The sequence below is a fragment of the Drosophila eugracilis genome, unplaced genomic scaffold (genome assembly GCF_018153835.1).
Source record: "Drosophila eugracilis isolate 14026-0451.02 unplaced genomic scaffold, ASM1815383v1 contig_47, whole genome shotgun sequence".
NCBI lineage: Eukaryota > Metazoa > Arthropoda > Insecta > Diptera > Drosophilidae > Drosophila > Drosophila eugracilis.
The window spans coordinates 1168962-1187346 of NW_024573338.1; the positions used below are offsets into that span (position 1 = coordinate 1168962).

Below are 18385 nucleotides of genomic sequence, written 5' to 3' on the forward strand. Positions count from 1 at the left end.
TTTACCGACATACACACTCCCTTATTTTTTTTACGTTTTGCTAGCCCACCTTAAATGTATGATATATGTATAAATATGATTTAAAATCAACATTATGTTTTCTCAACACACTGAACACTGAGAGAAATCAGTTGGAGAGTTAACTTTGTTATGTTTAGACAGAAGAAAGCGCTTGTGCTCCCTGCGAAGCTTGAAATGCATTCGCTGTGCGGCAAAATATGAAATATTTAAATAACCACATCCCCAACCACCCTACCTTTTCACTTAAGTGTATAAAATTGTTTTTAAAAATGTCATCGAAGAACACACTTGTAAATTTCAAACAACAAAAACAAATTGTATATGTATACATACGAACGAATATTGTAAAAAGTAACAATACCAAGAATTTTTGTACATTTTTGATATAAATTTAGATTACTTCGCGACGCCTTATTCCAAATACTAAAATACTGAAAATACTGAGAAAAAAAAACGATAGAGAGAAAGAGAGATGGTAAGAAAAACGAATTTAGACTTTTTTGTCGGTTTCGTCGAAACACACAAAAATCCAATGTAAAACAATTTTTGGAGATCAATGTAAAGTGTATTATGCATATTTTTGTACACACAAATTCGTTGTCGTGTCGTCGTTGTTGTTGTCGTCGTCATCGTCGTCACCGTCGTCGTTGTCGTATTTTGTATATAACAAGCAAAGGATACCAGTCATTGAACATTTGTAATTTTCTGTACATTTCCCACCCCCACCCGCAACATAAACACACATCCCACATTAACAATTATCCATTATACATTTCCCTTCATAACACATAAGATATAAACTAACCTTACACCCGTATTATCCTGTCTCTGTACAAGTGAGCGCATTTCAAGCGACGGCGCAAGCAGGGCTCGGTATTATTTGTTTGGTATTTTTAGTTATTAACTTGTCAACTGCCTGTCTCTAGAGCGCAATGCACTGATAATTTTAATTTAAATAATCCATAGATGAACATTGTATTTAGGATTCTCGAGTTCGATACGGAGTGAACAATGCAAGTAGAGATGCTTTCTGTAGACTAAACACATTGCTACACGCCGTGTACATTTGACGTGTAAAATACACACAGGACACTACACCACACTCAGACACAAACACAAACACACACACAGACACAGGACACAGGACACAGCGAGCTGCTTAGCTGTTAGTAGTTAGTGTAAGCCAGCGAATCCCTATAAATATTTAAACATACATATATACACGCATATAGAGTTATGTACTACACTTAGTTTTGAACTTGACGTGAGGCAAACGTTTTTAAAAACAAAACAAAAGAAAAAAACAAAAAATGTATATGTAAAATACATGTGTAGAGTAGCGGAAGTGCTGTGGCACAGTGAAATTTACACGTAAGCTGATGGCGTATTCTACACACGCCCAGTTTTTACAGTAACAATTTTTTGCACGCATGTAAAGCACTTGGGTATACAAGTCAAAAACTAAATTAAATAAAAAATACAAAAATAAGAAAACCTAAAGCAAATTCCAGTTAAAAACAAAAAAGGAGCAACATTTAACAACCACAATTGTAAACAATATAACTTAAAATTGTACGAGAACTCCCTGTAAACTTGTAAACGTAAAACGAGCAAGCATTTTTTGTATGCCAAACATTTTGGCATTTTGAATTTGCAACCACAAACAAACAAACAATACCCGGCTGCGAATTTGTTTGAATTTTTTCGCAAAACTAAATTGTAAAAAAAAAAACAAAACAAAATAAAGCCCAATAGTGGAAGAAAAAGAAAGGCCTAAAGATAACCAATATTTAAAGTAAATATATAAAAATATAAACAGCAGAAGCAGAAGCAGAAATTTGTAAAATTTTTTCGACAGCAGAACCTTGTAAACTAAGCTAAGGACATAGCTAAAAACCATACTCTAAATAATAAAAAAAACCATTTGTAATTTGTTGTAAAAAGAAAGGACAGAGCGAAGGATGGCGGAAATTTCAAAGGCATGGCATGTGCTAGAGCTGGCGTCAAGTAAAACTATAAATTATATATATAAATATAAATATATATATAAATATTAAAGCATATACATACATATAAATATAAATATACAGTAATTAATTAATTACGAGAATATTTTGTAGTTACACACTCTCGAACACACGGAGAAATTCAAGTATACAAAAAATACAAAAAACAAAAACAGAGCGAAACCTTTAGTTTTGTAAACGGCGAGCGAATTGGCACAAGTTACGAGTATATAACTAAATTTTTGGACAGCATTGCATTCGAGCATTTGATTTAACTATGCATTAGACTCTTATGTTTATTATTATTATACAGATACGATTAATGCTAATTTCTTTGTGAAAAAAATAAAACAAGTTTATTATGTAGCAAAAAGCAAACGTTTTATTTCTCAATTGGTTCTTCATCTTATACACTCCGAAAGTGCACACACCCAAAACACACACACACATAGTTTCAACTAATTGGCTTCAATGGAAGGCTGCGATGACTACAAAAATCTGAAATCAAAATTGATATTACAAATACGGCATGCAATTAAAGAGCATAGCATTACATTGAAGATAAATATAGATAAATAATATACACTAACCCTTAACCTATAGCCCTTCCAAAAGAAAACAAAAAATGGCACAACCAAAAGTGAGCGCAAAGTTCGAGGCATTTTATACGGCGCATTTTTTATATATGAACAGGCTAGCTGTCTATATGATATGTATACCCAAAACAAATGATCGACTTTTATAATGAGCCAGTAAGTAAACAAGACATATTTTTTTATCAGCCTTGGCAAGCTAAACTTTTACCAGGCCGTAAATTTTAACAAAATTATACATATTTAAAAAAACAATAATACCCAAAATGAAAACCTTATGCCCAACCAAATCGAATACAGCAACAGCTAAATCCATACCATACCCATTTTCAACTAGTAGAATTTTTCCAAAATTGTAGAAATGTAAACCTTTATATAAATATATATAAATATAGATTTGTAATTGAACTCTCAAGTTTGGGGTAGTAATATTTCTAAACGATATAAATGAGAAATCCATAAACTCCTAAGTTGGTCGTTCCTTGTTTAGCACGACTTTGAAAGATGATGAACTGGATACAAGTAGTAAAACTCATGTAGAAAAGCAGCAGAAAAACTTAAACCTTAAACTAAAAAGTATAAAACAAATATAGTTAAACTGTATATAGGGAATACCAGGCAGGCAAACAACTTCAAACTGAAATCTGCAAACTTAGGTAAGTGGAGGGTCCTACTATAAAGATGAATACCCAACTTCAAAGAGTTTCTGTTTCAAAATTTGGTGTCAAATATAAATATATATATTTGATTTTATAAATCTTCAAAAGATTCCTTTAGACTTTGATCGTCCACTTTCACTTTGACGCAGCTAGGAAGCCCGCTATTGACCAATGCTTGTACTCCATTGTATTTTGAATGCCTAAACCCCAACTAAGCCACTCGGAAAAGCAGAAGCGAGAAGAATCTATAATAACAGAACTTGAATTCAATTATGAATGATATTAAATGAGAAAAGCATAAAAACTTATTAGCCACATATGTACGTAAGATGGATGAACATAACTAATAAAAAACTTGTAACTAAATACTTCTACATATTGAATAAAAGAATGATATTAAAAGCGGAACTCTAGACATTTGTTTTTAAGATTCGAAAATTGAAAATTGAATGGACAATTTTAAAAGTAGGTAAAAGAATCATGACATTTATTTTCTATTTTTAATGAATTAATTATTTTTAATCACAATAATATCTCATAATATCAGAGGATTATTCAAAGTTGATAGACGTTTGTTATGCCTTTGTTGTCAATTAATTTTTCAAGGATGCCGCGTAGGTTTCGACCTTTTCCTTCATCTGCCTTCGCTCCTGTTCGCTAGCGAATGAATGTTGCACTGCCTCCAGTGTCAGGGCAATGCACTGTTCCCTACTTAGTCCAAAGGTTTCCGCAGCCAGCAGAAATTCCTGAGACAAGGTGGTATCAAATACGCCACTGTCGTCTGTGCAAATAACTTTTGGTGCATCTGCCTCCATGATCCTCTTTAAGTGGTGCTCCTCCAAACTGGACACTGTTCCCGATTTCACATTACTTGTGAGACAGCATTCGATGGCTATATTCCGCTGTTTCAGTTGATCAATTTCCTCGGGGGCCAGAAAGGTTCCATGTCCACAGCGGGACATTCCAAACTGCAGCATTTCAGTCACCTCTGAAGGATTCTCGATCTCTGCACAGTGTATAACTAGTCTTAGTCCCTTTTCACGAGCCTGGGCAAGAATAGGAGCAAAGTCTGAAAATCTTCCGTGGGCTGGGTTACCACTTAGATCCATCCCGAAGATAATATCTGGATGGGATTGGGCTAACTCTACAGCCAGGGAAACGGTCTCTTCAGCCACAGCCACCGGTTCCGCACGATTAATTGAAGGTAAAAGTTTGACCAGAATATCTGGATACTTTTCCTTTGCTCCTTTAATCGCATCGATCACGATTTGCAAGTAATCCATCCGTGAATAGTTTCCGTTCGCCTTGGGAGTAGTTCTCAGTTCCACATACTGCACGTTATCCTTGGCAAAATCCCGCACCGCCAGCTCCGTAGCAAATCGCAGACCCTCCGTTGTGGATGTCAGCTCGTGGACAAATGAAAACTTCTTGAACCATGCATCCAAATTGTTTTCCAATCGATTGAAGCGCGCGCACAGATCCAAAAATTCTTGGGATGCTGTTCCATACAATCTCTCCCCGAGATCGCGCAAACTTTCAATGCCCAGAGAGCCATTGAGATGAGCATGAAGCTCTACTTTGGGTAGCTCTTTTAGAAATTGCTGCATTTCCCATAAAACAATAATAATATCAAATGGTTATCAGGCTTGTCATCAGAGTTGCCAAATTTGATTATCGCTCCTGCGATCATAGAAATCGCTAGATATTATTTAAATGTGTCAAGCAGCAAAACTGTTTTAAACTATAAATTATAAAATAAAACTTAATTTAAATTATATAAAACGAAAATATGGCAATTTCAATTTTTTTTTTTTTTACTTTTAAAAAACTAGCGAGATTTAACGGAAAAGTAGCTAAACCTCGGATGTTATCGGCCCCAGCTGGGCATTAATCGATTCACCACACCAGCAACGTGACAACCCTGGCGAGGAATACCAGGAAGAAGAAGCATAATTTGTAAATAGACATTTTTCCAATCAAATTTTCGTGGTACCTCTTCCGCCATGTCGGATGCCCACTTGGAAGCACCTCCCTCGGTAAGATTGACAAACGATGACTTCCGCAAGCTGCTGGCCACGCCCCGAGCTCCGCCTCCTGGCTCCGCAACAACCAGTACTTCCGGCGGAGGATCCCTGGCCACAGCTACTTTTGCTACGCCGACTACGGCCCCAGGCTCGACAGGATCGAGTGGTGAAAAGAAGAAGGGGCAAAGCAGCAGCGAACGGAACGATCTGCGGCGCAAAAAGAAGAACTTCTATGCGGCACTCAAAAAGCAGGAAGATGTAAAGTTGCTGGAACTATCGGAAAAGTACAGGGACCGAGCACGAGAACGACGTGATGGAGCCAACCCGGATTACGTAAATGTCAGCACTCCGGGACATGGAAGTAGTACCAATGCCTATCGAGCCGTAGCTCCAGATATGAAATCCGGAATCGATGCGCAGGAGCGAAGGAGACGGATCATTCAGGAGTCCAAGTTCTTGGGTGGCGACATCCAACATACGCATTTGGTGAAGGGTCTTGATTATGCCCTGCTGCAGAAAGTACGCTCCGAGCTGCACTCCAAAGAAGCAGAAGAGGAGGAGATCGCCGCCGCAGTAGCCAGGGAGAAGCTGGCCGAAGCAGCTGCCGCCGCCGAGCAATTGGAAGCAGAACGCCGAGAGTCGGAGGACATAAATGCTATCAACGGTGCATTGGCCCGCAATATTTACAATCTTGTCCAGGCACGTCGATCAAAGGAAGTTCCTCGGAATGAACTCTTTGCTCCCGGTCGGATGGCCTATGTTATTGATCTGGATGATGAGCTAGGTGAATCGGATATACCGACTACACTGAAGCGCTCAAAGTTTGAGGTGCCGGTGGCACGGGAGGATGTCGCCACGCTAACCACCAACGATATAGTCATCAACAAACTTTCACAAATCCTGAGCTATCTACGTGCCGGGGGTCGCAACAAGAAAAACAAGAAGCGCGACAAGGATAAGCCGCTTTTTTATGAAAAGGAGGTGGAAAACGTTCGGGGAGCATCTAGTGGTGGTGGCAGCAGTCGCCACACCAACTCATCTTCAGCCAAGGAAGGAAAATCTGCTCCTTTGGGCGATAACATTTACGACGATATTGGAGACTATCAGCCCACCGCCTCTAGAGGAGATCGAAATCGCCAAGACCAAGGAAAGCCTGCAACCTCCTACTTCGGCGATGGTCCGCCCGAGGCGGCAGAAGAGCCGCTAATATCCAGTATTCCCCCACCACCCAAGATATCAAAGGCTATGGCCTCACGTTTCGCCGAACCCGAAGGCTATGCCGAGTGCTACCCGGGACTGGAGGAGATGAATGATGCCATCGATGACTCGGATGATGAGGTGGACTACACCAAGATGGATCTCGGCAATAAGAAGGGGCCTATCGGACGGTGGGACTTTGACACACAAGAAGAATACTCCGACTATATGAGCACCAAGGAGGCCCTGCCCAAGGCCGCCTTTCAGTACGGCGTCAAGATGCAGGACGGTCGGAAGACACGTAAGAACAAGACAGAGAAGAATGAGAAGGCCGAGCTAGATAGGGAGTGGCAGAAGATACAGGTGCGTAGATCAGAATTGACTAATTCATGATCTTCAAAAAATATATTTTCACTATTCTTTCCAGACAATAATTCAAAAGCGAAAATTGCCCAAGGATGGAGGCGGTGGCGGTGGTGGTGATGAACCCGATTACAAATCCTCAAAGTACTAAGAGATTCTTGAAACATTATTCTATATTTGTAATGTAATTCTGTAAAACATTAAATATAAGTATGCGCGTACTTGTATTAACCTTACATGCTCTCAAATATATGATTTTGCAACGTTATCACTATTTTAACTGCTACTGGAGTGGGAGGGAGAGGGTTCTTAGGGTGCTTGGCAGGTTGACTTATCGACTATGTGCGGCGTTAGCGCTGATACAGTGGGATTCCGAACTGTAAGATCGTTTTAGAGCAACTCGAGATTTAATTGCATCGATTAAGGCCAAATTTTGAGAAAGTTTAAAAAGGGTTTCGACAATCAAATAAAATCGGTTTTATCATTTGGTTGCATTGCTCTTACAGTCCCGAAACGCACTGCATGTGATTCTTAGTTGCTGTGCGAGCTGGATCTACTTAAGCTGGATGGGTGCACCTAGTGCTGTTCTCTAACTTGTAACTCGTCCTGCCTACTTAAATATATGACACTGATTAAATGTAATTACCATCGCGGGAATGCTAATCTTAATCACTACGCTAAGTCCAAGTGTGAGGGTTGTGGCTACGTGTAAAAAAGGGGTTTCGGAGAGGATGGCTGCCATCTAACTTCGGAAATACCGAAGCTTAGCCCTTTCCACTGCACTAAGTGGTTTCAGAAAACGAGAATTACAATGCTTGAATATATAAAACCTTTAACATAAATATTTAATTTATCTGTGCTCTTAAAAACACTAAAAGTGATTAAATTTTTGAAAAAGAAATGTTCGATATTCACAGAAGCTGAAGTTAATTCGGTTGTTATCAAACATTCTAATCAGTGACCTTAAAGAGGCAAATCGCAATCGGAAAAAAGGAAGCGGACTCTAATCTCTGACTAGTTTTTTTCTGTTGACATAAACACATGCAATGCAAAGGGCTCGACGACTCTCTTTGGCTTGCATTCCGGCGAGGGATTTGGGATTTATGGTATGAGGATGGGGCTTAGAAAGTGTACTGTCCTAATTCATATGAATAAGATTTTTGGGACCTCCTCCAGGTGCCAGTTCCTCAGTCATGGTGCCAGCTTCTGGCCACTGTCGTCGAGTTCCTACGCCTCCGCTCCACCAGCTTGATGTCTCTGACGCACAGATCGTGTTTCGAATTGCTCGCAAATCGGATCACCGATTGGGTGCTCACTTGGGGCACATGACGCAGATCCAACCAGATTAGCTCATCGCACTTGGCCAGGTGTTCCAAAGCGTTCTCAGAGACGAGCCTGCAGGCGCTCAGATTTAGCTCCGTAAGACGGGCAGTGGCAGTGGTGGAGGTTCCAATTTGCGCCACGCCCGCATCCGTGATCCGTTGGCAGGAGGAGAGATCTAGGTGCCGCAAGTATGGTAACGACTGGGTGATGTAGCGCACTGCCACATCGGAGATGTCCGTGCCAGCCAGCTTCAGCACTTTGAGATCCCTAAGCCGTGTCTTCGAGTCACTCAAACCAGGTCGCGAATCTTTTGGAGGCGAAAGGATGTCCCTTACAGCAGCATCATTCAACCCCCTTACAAAGCTGAGATCCAGGGTTTGGAGCGGTGGACAAAGGCAGGTGTGCAGAGCCAGCACTGCCTGAATGGGGCAGTTTTGTAGCGAGAGATTCTTGAGGGCAGGGAGGCGAGCCACCAACCACGCCAGCTGTCGCTTGGCAATTTGTGTCCAGTCCAAAATCAAATGCTCCGGCTGTCTGCGCACAATCGCTGTCAAGAGAGATGCTGACATCTTGTTCTCGGAGCAATTCATTTTTTTCCACAAATCAGGATCAACGGCCGCATTGGACCATACCTTGCACACTGAACAGCATGTGACCAGAGTGTCTTGCGGAAGATATCGGAATATTATCTTCAGCACAGTGGGATCCAATGCCAGATTTTGAGTTGAACTGTGGTGTTGATTACCCAAGCCATTCGAGCCACTCAATCCACCGTTATTGGTTCCTCGCTCTCCGTTGCCGCTGGAGTTGTTACCGCTTTGATTGCTGCCATTGCTGGTTCCGTTGGTGGCGGATGTACTGCCACCATTTCCACTGGACGAAGAGGAGCCGGTTCCACTTGCTGGACGCACCACATACTGAGGTTTCTTAAGCACTCGCGTCGACGAGTACAGCATTTGCAGAGCCAGCTGCGATCGTATTGAATTCTTCTTTCGAATGCCACCTCCTCCGCCACTGCCGCTCCACTGATGGGTAGATGTATTGGTGGTACCTGCTCCTCCTGCCCCCTCCGCCGAGGAGCCACATGGAGCATCATTACTCTCATGCATGGTGCTACTAACGCAGGTTCCATCATCACTTTTGCTCCGCTTGCCTACTTTGAATTCACCGCTCCCAGCGCTGGGTGAGATTACAGGCGATGGGGGGTCACAGTAATTACTCCGCTCCGTTTTAACTTCTAACTGGTGGTGGCGCTTCATTCCATGTTTCCAGTGGGTCATGTGGCCGCTGGCCGTGCCGGTTTCCATCTCAGACTCACTGGTGAAAACAAAGTCATTGTACTGGCCCACCGGGGGCGGCAGCAATGGAGTTCCTTCCGCGTGGCCATCGGCGCCTCCTCCTGGACCATGAGAGACTGATACGCGACGCACTTCGGAGGATTTCTGACGTGCACGAAAGTGACGGGGCTGTAGAGGAAAATTAGTAAGGATTAGTAAACGTCTTTCAAATAGAGCTGAAGTAGTACCTTGTAATCGTAGTTTTTACCCGAACGACAGCAGCTAGGACACTCCCAGCTGTTTGGCAAATCCTCATTTACGATGCCCTTGGCATCCGCTGCATCCTCTGTTCCATCCAACTGTGAGAGTGCACAATCCGGGTGGGCGATCTCGTAGCAAACGGAGCACTCCATCAGTGCCGAGGGCCCATCGGCGGAAGCAAGCTGCTTGGTCTGAGGCGAAACTGGTGTCTGGCGCCAGCCATCCAGGTGACAGTAAACGCATTGCGCTGTGACCGGCAGCATGGGCGATAGACATTGTCGCATCATGCACGTTTGCTTGGCTCTGCCAGGACCACCGAACTTCACCATGTCCATGCAGAAGGGACACGTTCCGCAGTCGGAACGCTGACAGGCGGCACAGTTCTTGCAGCGCGTCCTACGACGACGTGGTTGTCCGGTGCCAGTCAGATTTGGCGACAGCTTCGCACCACCATCCCCTGGAGAATGACAATTGTCCATGGTGAGAATTCCGCCGACTGCTCCTCCTTCACTGTAAGTGGAGCTGGTGGCAATGACACTGATGGCGCCGGCAGCTCCTGGAGCAGGACCCACGCCTCCACTGGTGGGACTATGGCTGCTCCCCACGACTGCAGATCCACCGCCTCCTCCTACTGAGCCACCGGATCCTCCATTGCTACTGCTAGCGGCAGCTGCCACCAACGCAGTGGCCAAATGCATCTTCTTGGGTGGGCGATACTTAAGCGTGTCGGTTGGTAGAACAAAGGTGGCCTCTGTAAAGTAACATCATTATTGATCATTCTAAGTAAAATACCATTGAAAAACGTACCTGGCTGCGATCCATTTCCACCAATTGCTACTCCGCTACCGTTCTCCAACTGTTCCTTCTTCATCACTCCATTACTGTACTCGATTCCAGCCCCCATTCCGATGGCAGATCCGACTCCAGTGGATTGAGAAGTATCCGATTCTGCCTCCCTAGCTCTACCTGCCTCCAATTGCTGTTGTTCCCGTATAACCTCTGCATTCTTGCGCGCTATTTCCTGTTTTATCTCTTGCTTCACCCGTGTGCGGTCGTAAAGCAAGAAGGGCGGCTGTGATCCCGGTGGGGATTGTAGCACAGAAACGCCAGTAATGGCGAGATCTTGCTGATCCTTGCAGTGGCGTTCCACCAGCGATCGAACATCTTTAATCAAGGCCACTGGATCCAGAACCAAACTGGGTACATTCTTCTTTTGTGGCGGCAAATCGTACAGATACATAACGATCTCTTTAAGACCAAAGAGCTCATGATGGGTTAGGTGGGTGTGAGGACGGGCAGCCATTTCATCTTCGCTTAACGATGCCTCACCCTCCAGATGGGAGTGACCCAGCAGCGTGTGAACATAGCGAGCCAGGACATACCAGAGCATCTCTGTGAAGAAGGGGTACCGGAACTTCTGTGGCACCTTCGTACTATCCTCCACACTTGCTGTTTTAAGTTGCTTCACTATCCCGAAAGAATGCAGAAAATTTCCACCAAATACGAGGGATTGAGTTGGTGTGTAGACTGCATGTATCCAACCAGTGGGAATGAAGAAGGTGTTTCCTGCAGTCAAATAGACCCTGGCACACTTCTCCACTGTATCTCCAAAGAAAACATCAGCCTGTTTGCCAGAGAGAACCCATTTTTCGTACAACTGAAGATTACGATCCGTGGGTGGGATCAGCCAGAATACTTTGCTCCCTCTCAAGATATGATACCAAACGGAAGTGCCGCCAAAGTCAATGTGAAAATCCGTATAACAGTTCTTCACCGACATCAGGCAGTATTTCTGCACCTTTGGGTACATCATGCCGCCCAGCAGGTTGGTGCCCTCCCGCTGGGCGTCCTTCAGCTGCTTGGGCCACACCACGTCCACCCAATCGATCTGTCGCACGATCTCCGGACTTTGAACGAACCTGTCTAGGCGGGTGTGCGAGAATTCCAGCGAGATCACATTTAGCAGACGGTCCTTTTGCGGACTGTCATAGTACTGTTGCCATTCCTTCATGGTCATCTGGAGGTTCTTTTGCGTGTTTACGTCCATGACGTCGAGGAGTCTCCTGGATCCCACACACAGTCGTACATCGTTCACAGTGAACTCCTGAGGATCTGGCATTCGTAAACCCAATCCTGCTTTGTCCCGGAATAACAGCGGTATATTGAAGCCATGTTGTTGTAGGAATCTATGTCGTAGCAAAGATACATAATAAATATAAATAGATAATATAATGAGTTCACACAAATAATATATAAAGTGTTTGTTAAATCGCTTTTTCAAAAGCGTCACATACATGAATAAACAAATGAATCTCTATATAACGATCTCGTGTTACTATATCCGTCATGTAATGTAGGTCATAAAACAAAGCTAGACATATCCGCTGAGTTAGAAACCGATAATCACCGCCGATTAGCGAGCGATAAATACTGCAAAAGCTAAAGATACTTACGCGACGGTGAGATCGCATCCGCGCATCTCGCGCACCATTCCCGCCTGCGCGAACTTCGAAGATTCGAGCTTCTCGGCGACGCTAAATCCTCGCGTTCCCTCACCATCCTCGTCGCCCAGTGACCATTCCTCCAGGTAGAGCTTGCGTTGTTTCCTCTCCCGCTGCAAAAAGATAGAGAGCAGAGAAGAGAACCAAGTTGAGTGACTGCTGCGAAGCCTAAAAATACACCGCCTGAAACTGAGGGCGCTGCCTCTGTCGCTGCCTCTGCCTCTGCCAGCGACTCAGCTAACGCCATCAAAATGATTCACTTGCTCCTCTCTTCACCACACTGATTTTCTCTCCGGAGACCGGACCCACCCGCTCATTCTCCTAACGACCCTCGCCTTCACTTTCGCAAATCGTTTGGAGGACTCACTCTCCCGCCTCTGTAATTTCGATTTCATTTGGTCGCCGATAGGGATGTCCCAATTAAATCTATCGTATCTTTTTAAAAAAAAAAAATTTTTTTAATAAAACTAGGAAAAAGTAAAAAATAAATTTAACAATACCTATACCATAAAATAAAAAATGCATACTAAGAAACCAATTATTAACTGACCTTGCATATTATAATTTTGAAACGAATGTAGATGTTTATGAAACATCAAATTATAATGGAAATAAATATAGTAAGGAAGCTTATTTTGATTGATTTATTAATCACCTGGTGGGGCCAAATGGGTTCAAATTGGTGGGTCTGAGATCCACTATCGCTCTACTCTGACAAACGTAATTGGAGAGAGAACCAACTGAGAGAGCAAAACGCAGAGGCAATAAAATTAAAAGAGAGCGACTAAGAGGGAGAGCGAGCAAACAAAAATCTATTTAAGCAACATGCTAAGCTCACTTTTTTTCACTCGACAATTTTTCGAGCGCGCTGGTAGTGCGTTTGATTTCCATGGAAAATGCGAAATAATACGCATATTTTTGGGATACTTAATATATTACCAAAAATATATCCCTGAAAATACACAGTCTATTTTCCTAAGATCAATTTAAATGTTTTCACACTTTTTTGACATCCGTTGATGGACGAAAAGCTTTTCTTTTCCCATTATATTTTCATTTTTATGTTTCCCGGCAATCTCTGAAGCAATTATCGCCTGCCTACAATTTTGGGGTTTTGGCTCTGCCCTGAACATATTGCCAGCATCTTTTAACGTTGAATGTGGGAACATATTTAAAGATAGCTTTTAATTTTTTAACTAAAATTTAAATTGAGAGTTTTTTTAAACTATGCAACTATTTTTTTAAGCACAATATGTAAATAAATTTTTTTTTAAAGTTAGACTTTTTACAAATTACCCCTCTAGGGGATGGCAACACTGGTTGGCAAAGGGCAACGGGATTCAAGTTGTCCACCACGACCTGCTCCTCTCTCTTCCCCTCTTACTCAATCCCCTCCTTTTGCTATTGCTGTCTCCCTTCAGTGCGCATGCACTTTGCATGCGAATGAATTGCTTTGTTGTTTGTTTTTTGTGTTGTTTTGCATTGGTGGTAGTGCATCCACATCGCCGGCTGAGAGGCACTGAATCTGAGAGATGCGGTGCGATGAGAGACTGTTGCTCCAAGGAGCTGAGATGATACAACAAATACGGAATACGAAATGCATTGCCATGTCTCCTGCTTTGAGTTTATTTTGGCCGCTGCAAGTGGGATGGCAAAGGGGGTGGTGTGCAGAAGGCAGGCAGCGGGAGCAGCATACTTGTAAACGAAAAATCTATAAACATGGATGCGCCTGCCCTCGTTTGTGTTTGTGCCCGTTTCATCTGTGTTTGTGTATGTGGCATATCCTTTTTAAGCGGCTTGCCCCACAGAAATGTTGAAACTTGTTTGGCATGTTCTAAACGATTTTTAGTGACTTTTCATTGTGGCCACGCTGTTGCTGCTGCTGTTTTTGTTTTTGGTTTTTTTTTCTTGGCTGAAAAGCTTGTTTTGGTGTCTGGCCGATTAACAATCGGCAGGTAAGAGAGGAAACAAAAACAACAACGAGAGCCGTAACGCACACCGGAAAAAAACAGATCAGGTCAACGAAATATTTACATTTCTTTTATAATTTTTGATAAGTGAAAATGGAGCTAAATCAAAATGAATGACGCAAGATAGCCGAGTCCAGATCTAGCAAGTATTTTTCGTAGTTTTTAATGAAGATAGAACATATTTTTTTCTGTGTAAAAGAGGAATCGAAAGCAACAACGACGACAGCAGTAACCACACAAAAAGTTGCGTGTAAGACAGAAAACCAAAATCCAAATCCAGTCAAGTGGTTTCGTATTCTTGTTGTGGTGGCGTCACCTTCACCATTACATCCAACTCCACCTATTTCCCCTCCCATCAGTTGGCCACCTGGGCACCCTAATGTATTCTATTTAAGGTGCTAATTGCGGGCCCTTATCTGCCATGTGCTCCATGAGCTCGCTTCTCTTTCCGCCGGCTCCCTCTTTTTCACTGCGTTAGTCACCGTAATGAGAGTGCTCCCATTCACTACCCACCAATCCATACATTTTTAATGGGCGTTTGCTTTTCCTTGCCAGCGTGCCACTTTAATATGCATAGATAGACGAAATGTGCTTGAGATTAGCGATTCTCTAGATACCCTCAACTTCGATTTAATTACTATTCTGCGGCGAAAGATAATGTCAAGGTTTATATTTGGTTTAGATTTTAAACCGAAAGTGACAAGGCGAATAAGGGATGCTCTTACCATCGCTACTGTAAAAGGTATATATTTTGATTATAAAGATAATTTTTAAGTATGAAATTTTTTACGCAACATTCATAGAAAGGCCATGTAATGTTTAGATAAATTTACCTACAAATTATTTATGTGTTTGAGAACCACATTTACGTGCACTTTGAGCATGACTCATACCTTTAATATAGTTATTATACTTTTGAACTAACAACTGAGTCGTATTAAATAAGGTAAAATGTTAACATTTTAAAGGGTAAAAAAGCGTAACACAGGAGGGAATCGGGATTGCGTCGACAAGTGCCGGGCGGGAATTCTTCGTCACCGTTCGCAGCGAACGGAACGCGACGAGTGCCAGCAGCTGCTGATCCAATTTTGGTGCTAATCAAATGCGCAGGCCGAGGAAACTGTGAACGTGAACTTTGCAAGTTGGCCAACGATATGAAATCAGTGAGGCACCCCCTTGAAGCTAAGCCCCCCTACTCGTCACCCACGCCAACGTATCACTTTTCCACACTGACAGAAAATAGACAAGGATATTCGATTTGACATGATTTAGATCGGTGAAATCTATTAAATCTATTACACTGACTGTTCAAACTAAAATTCGTGAGTACTACACACTTTTCATATCTTAACGTCTTTAAAACTTTGAACAGAAACAGGTCAGATATGTAAATACTTTGCTTCTTATTATTTTCTTTCGGTGTAGAGCAGTGTCAACGTCAGCATTACTCTTCCTCTTCCTATCCGTATGTAAATATGTTGGGCAACAACAACGCAACAATGCCCTGTTATCTACGATATGGAATAGAAACCGAAGCAGAAATCCACCACACACAAACACTCACCCGAGCCCACCAGCACCCTACACACAAATGCACACACGCACAGGCAAATTGAAAACGAAATGCGAGGCAAACAACAACAATAGCAATAACAGCGAGAAGAAGAGAATAACAAACAGCGAATATGGCAAATAAAGCTCATTGCTTTCGGTCATGCGGCCTCAGTTGAGCTCCAGTGCTCAACGGGCGCAAAGAAAAATGGAAAAGGCAGAAAGAAAAACGAAACGGTGGAAGTAGAAGGGGGCGGGGCAGTCGAGTGAACATGCATTTTATTTCCACCGATTAATGATGATTTTTACGTTCGCTTCCACAACCAATTTTGCTATCTCTTGCTGGCACTCTTAGCTGATCATCTACTTATTGGGGCTCGGTGGCCTTATCAATCACAACACACAGTTGAGCTTCCGTATGGCCAACCACCAACATGGAAGGTTTTTTAGATAAGAGATTCAGGAGAGTTTTATTATTATCAGACCAATTTTTATCAATTGTCCACTGTATTTTCAAAACTACTATATTGAACCTAACCTTGACTTTTTCACAAAATTTTGCCGAACGTCATAGAAAATGCATTTTAGTGAAGTAACAGAGTAGGTTGTCGTGGCTTTATCGGTTATTGATAGTGGGTGAACTACAAAGAGGGATGGGCAAAGTAGTACTCACCAGTTGACGCCGCTGCACGCCTTTTGCATTTGGACTGGGATTGCCGTTGTTGCCGCTGTTGTTACCGCCGCTGCTGTTGTTATTGCTATTGCTGTTGCTCTTGGCAGGCGACGACCCCGTTTCAACGGCGGTGGACATCGCTGCCTCTTATTTGGTTGTGTTGTATTTTTTATTGTATTGTTGCTGTTGCAGCTCGCTTTCGGTTCCACTCGACGGACTCTATTGGCCAGGTTCAACTGGAAAATCACAAAAAACCATAGAGATGAAGAGCTGATGCGTCAGACGTTTTACGTTTCGTGCCTTTTTCAAGCAGTTTGCAATCCGTCGTCGTTGTCGACGCCGCAGCAACAAACTAATTACGCTTATTACTTCACACAAATTGAACGGCCAGCGACGCACACACACCCACACACAAACGGCGACCGAACGACACGCGACGCGGAGCAGCTCCAAGCTCCAAGCTCACTCATACACGATTGGCCGACCAATGAGAAGGGGAGCTCGGAACTGGGAGCACGGAACTCAGAGCACAAGAAGCCTACAAATCCACCAGAAGCCCAGCCGGCAAACTCACCACGCGGCAAGTACAGTGGTTTACCGGGAGTAAAGGGGAGCGGGTAGCGAGGACAGGGCTCCCCACCACGTGTGCCGCTGCCCCAGGGCTACGCCACTGCTCCTGGTAAATTGATGAGTTGGAGGAGTGAGGTAAGAAAGAGAGCCGCAGCAGAGAAGGAGAGCGGAAAAACAAACCAGCGTGGTGAGTTCAACGATGCGTACTCCTTCTCGGGATGCTCTCTTCCGTGCATCGGTCAACGCGATGTTGTGCCATACAACGTTCAACATTCAACACACACAAAAAAATCAAACGCTCACTTATCACGCTCCACGTATATTCGCCACTTTCCCATGAACTTGTAATGAGAATTCTAAATTTGCACTTCGCCTCGTATCTAGTTTTTGTCAGATTTCCGCCGCCGCGGATGCGATTTTTGTTCCCTTTGTGGTGGTGGCTCTGGCTCTGCCTTTTGTTCTGATTCAATTCGGCTTCTCATTCTCTGAATTACAATCTTATTTTTCGCTTGCGCCATGAAGTTAATTTTAATTATAATTAATACGTATGGGGCTGTCTACATGGTGGATCGAACACACAAATTTATAGCATCGCAAAACACCCACACTCACTTAATATGCCACCGAAATTAAAATTACCAATATAGCACTAATATCAATAGGCTTCTGGCCGAATCACTCTCCGACGTAGTCGAATTTTTTCCGTACGCGAATCGCTGAAAAAGTATCCGGAATCCGGACTACAGCGCTCCGAACCGACCTCTTTGACAATTTTTTTCTGAATGACCGTTGCTGAAGCGTTGAAAAACACCATTGCTTAAGTAAGACCGTATCGGTCCAAAATACCAAAATATCGGATGTTTTTATTTTACTCATGTTAAATTAAAAACAACGGTCTTACAAATTGAAATTTTGTAAGTTCTTTTTAAATAATCCAAATTGAGCTTCTAATTTTAAATTTCTAAAAAAAAAGGTTTAGCAACCATACATATATCCATTAGAAACCGTTGGTTTAATTTGTTTAAATAGTTAAATTAAATTTTGGCAAAATTTATGTAAAACAGTAATATATACTTATCCGTTTAGTAAAAAAATAAGTTTTTATTTTATACAGTAACTGTAATCTAGTTAAGAAATAACAAAACAAATCATTAAATGAAATTCATTTTACTCAAAACTATAAATTTAGTTATTTTAACTTAATAAATTAGATGCATTTAGAGTAACGAGCTTATGAAATTTAAAATTCTTATAAAGCGCTTAAAAAAGTTTTACCAATTAGATTCTTCAGATTTTGTGACCTTTTTATGTCCGCTGTTGAAAGGTCCTCCTTTGACTTCCTTTGGGCCCACTTGATTGGGTTTATTGAGCCCGCTTCATTGGGTTAAAGAACATT

The 18385-nt window shown here is 42.5% G+C and overlaps 3 protein-coding genes across 5 annotated transcripts; 1 reads left to right on the top strand and 2 right to left on the bottom strand.

The window, feature by feature from the left end:
• Positions 1–1772: 1772 nt before the first annotated feature.
• LOC108108293 (adenosine deaminase-like protein) lies at positions 1773–4929 on the bottom strand. The gene has a single exon (XM_017216297.2). It carries the CDS (start codon positions 4884–4886, stop codon positions 3873–3875), a length of 1014 nt encoding a protein of 337 aa, XP_017071786.2. The 5' UTR covers positions 4887–4929; the 3' UTR covers positions 1773–3872.
• Positions 4930–5206: 277 nt separating this feature from the next.
• On the top strand, positions 5207–7131 carry LOC108108292 (protein Red). Its single transcript, XM_017216296.2, has 2 exons — positions 5207–6863; positions 6928–7131. The coding sequence occupies exons 1-2, from the start codon at positions 5283–5285 to the stop codon at positions 7012–7014; spliced, it is 1668 nt and encodes a 555-aa protein (XP_017071785.1). The 5' UTR covers positions 5207–5282; the 3' UTR covers positions 7015–7131.
• On the bottom strand, positions 7019–17776 carry LOC108108290 (jmjC domain-containing histone demethylation protein 1). Of its 3 annotated transcripts, none has more exons than XM_017216293.2 (6): positions 17629–17776; positions 16420–16655; positions 12178–12338; positions 10532–11910; positions 9712–10475; positions 7019–9652 (listed from the first exon to the last, which is right to left on the bottom strand). In XM_017216293.2, exons 2-6 carry the CDS (start codon positions 16555–16557, stop codon positions 8051–8053), a joined length of 4044 nt encoding a protein of 1347 aa, XP_017071782.2. In that variant the 5' UTR covers positions 16558–16655; positions 17629–17776; the 3' UTR covers positions 7019–8050. The 3 variants fall into 3 exon arrangements, with proteins under 3 accessions (XP_017071782.2, XP_017071783.2, XP_017071784.2); XM_017216294.2 differs by having other exon boundaries at positions 17602–17776; XM_017216295.2 differs by lacking the exon at positions 17629–17776 and adding an exon at positions 16789–17278.
• Positions 17777–18385: the final 609 nt, after the last annotated feature.

Bases quoted from the DNA above. Each gene is read 5' to 3' on its own strand.
- LOC108108292 (XM_017216296.2), top strand. From the start codon at position 5,283: ATGTCGGATGCCCACTTGGAAGCACCTCCCTCGGTAAGATTGACAAAC. The intron at 6,864-6,927 runs GTGCGTAGATCA...TATTCTTTCCAG, and splicing joins GGGAGTGGCAGAAGATACAG to ACAATAATTCAAAAGCGAAA.
- LOC108108290 (XM_017216293.2), bottom strand. From the start codon at position 16,557: ATGTCCACCGCCGTTGAAACGGGGTCGTCGCCTGCCAAGAGCAACAGC. The intron at 11,911-12,177 runs GTAAGTATCTTT...GCTACGACATAG, and splicing joins GGATGCGATCTCACCGTCGC to ATTCCTACAACAACATGGCT. The intron at 9,653-9,711 runs GTACTACTTCAG...TTTCCTCTACAG, and splicing joins GTAAAAACTACGATTACAAG to CCCCGTCACTTTCGTGCACG.
- LOC108108293 (XM_017216297.2), bottom strand. From the start codon at position 4,886: ATGCAGCAATTTCTAAAAGAGCTACCCAAAGTAGAGCTTCATGCTCAT.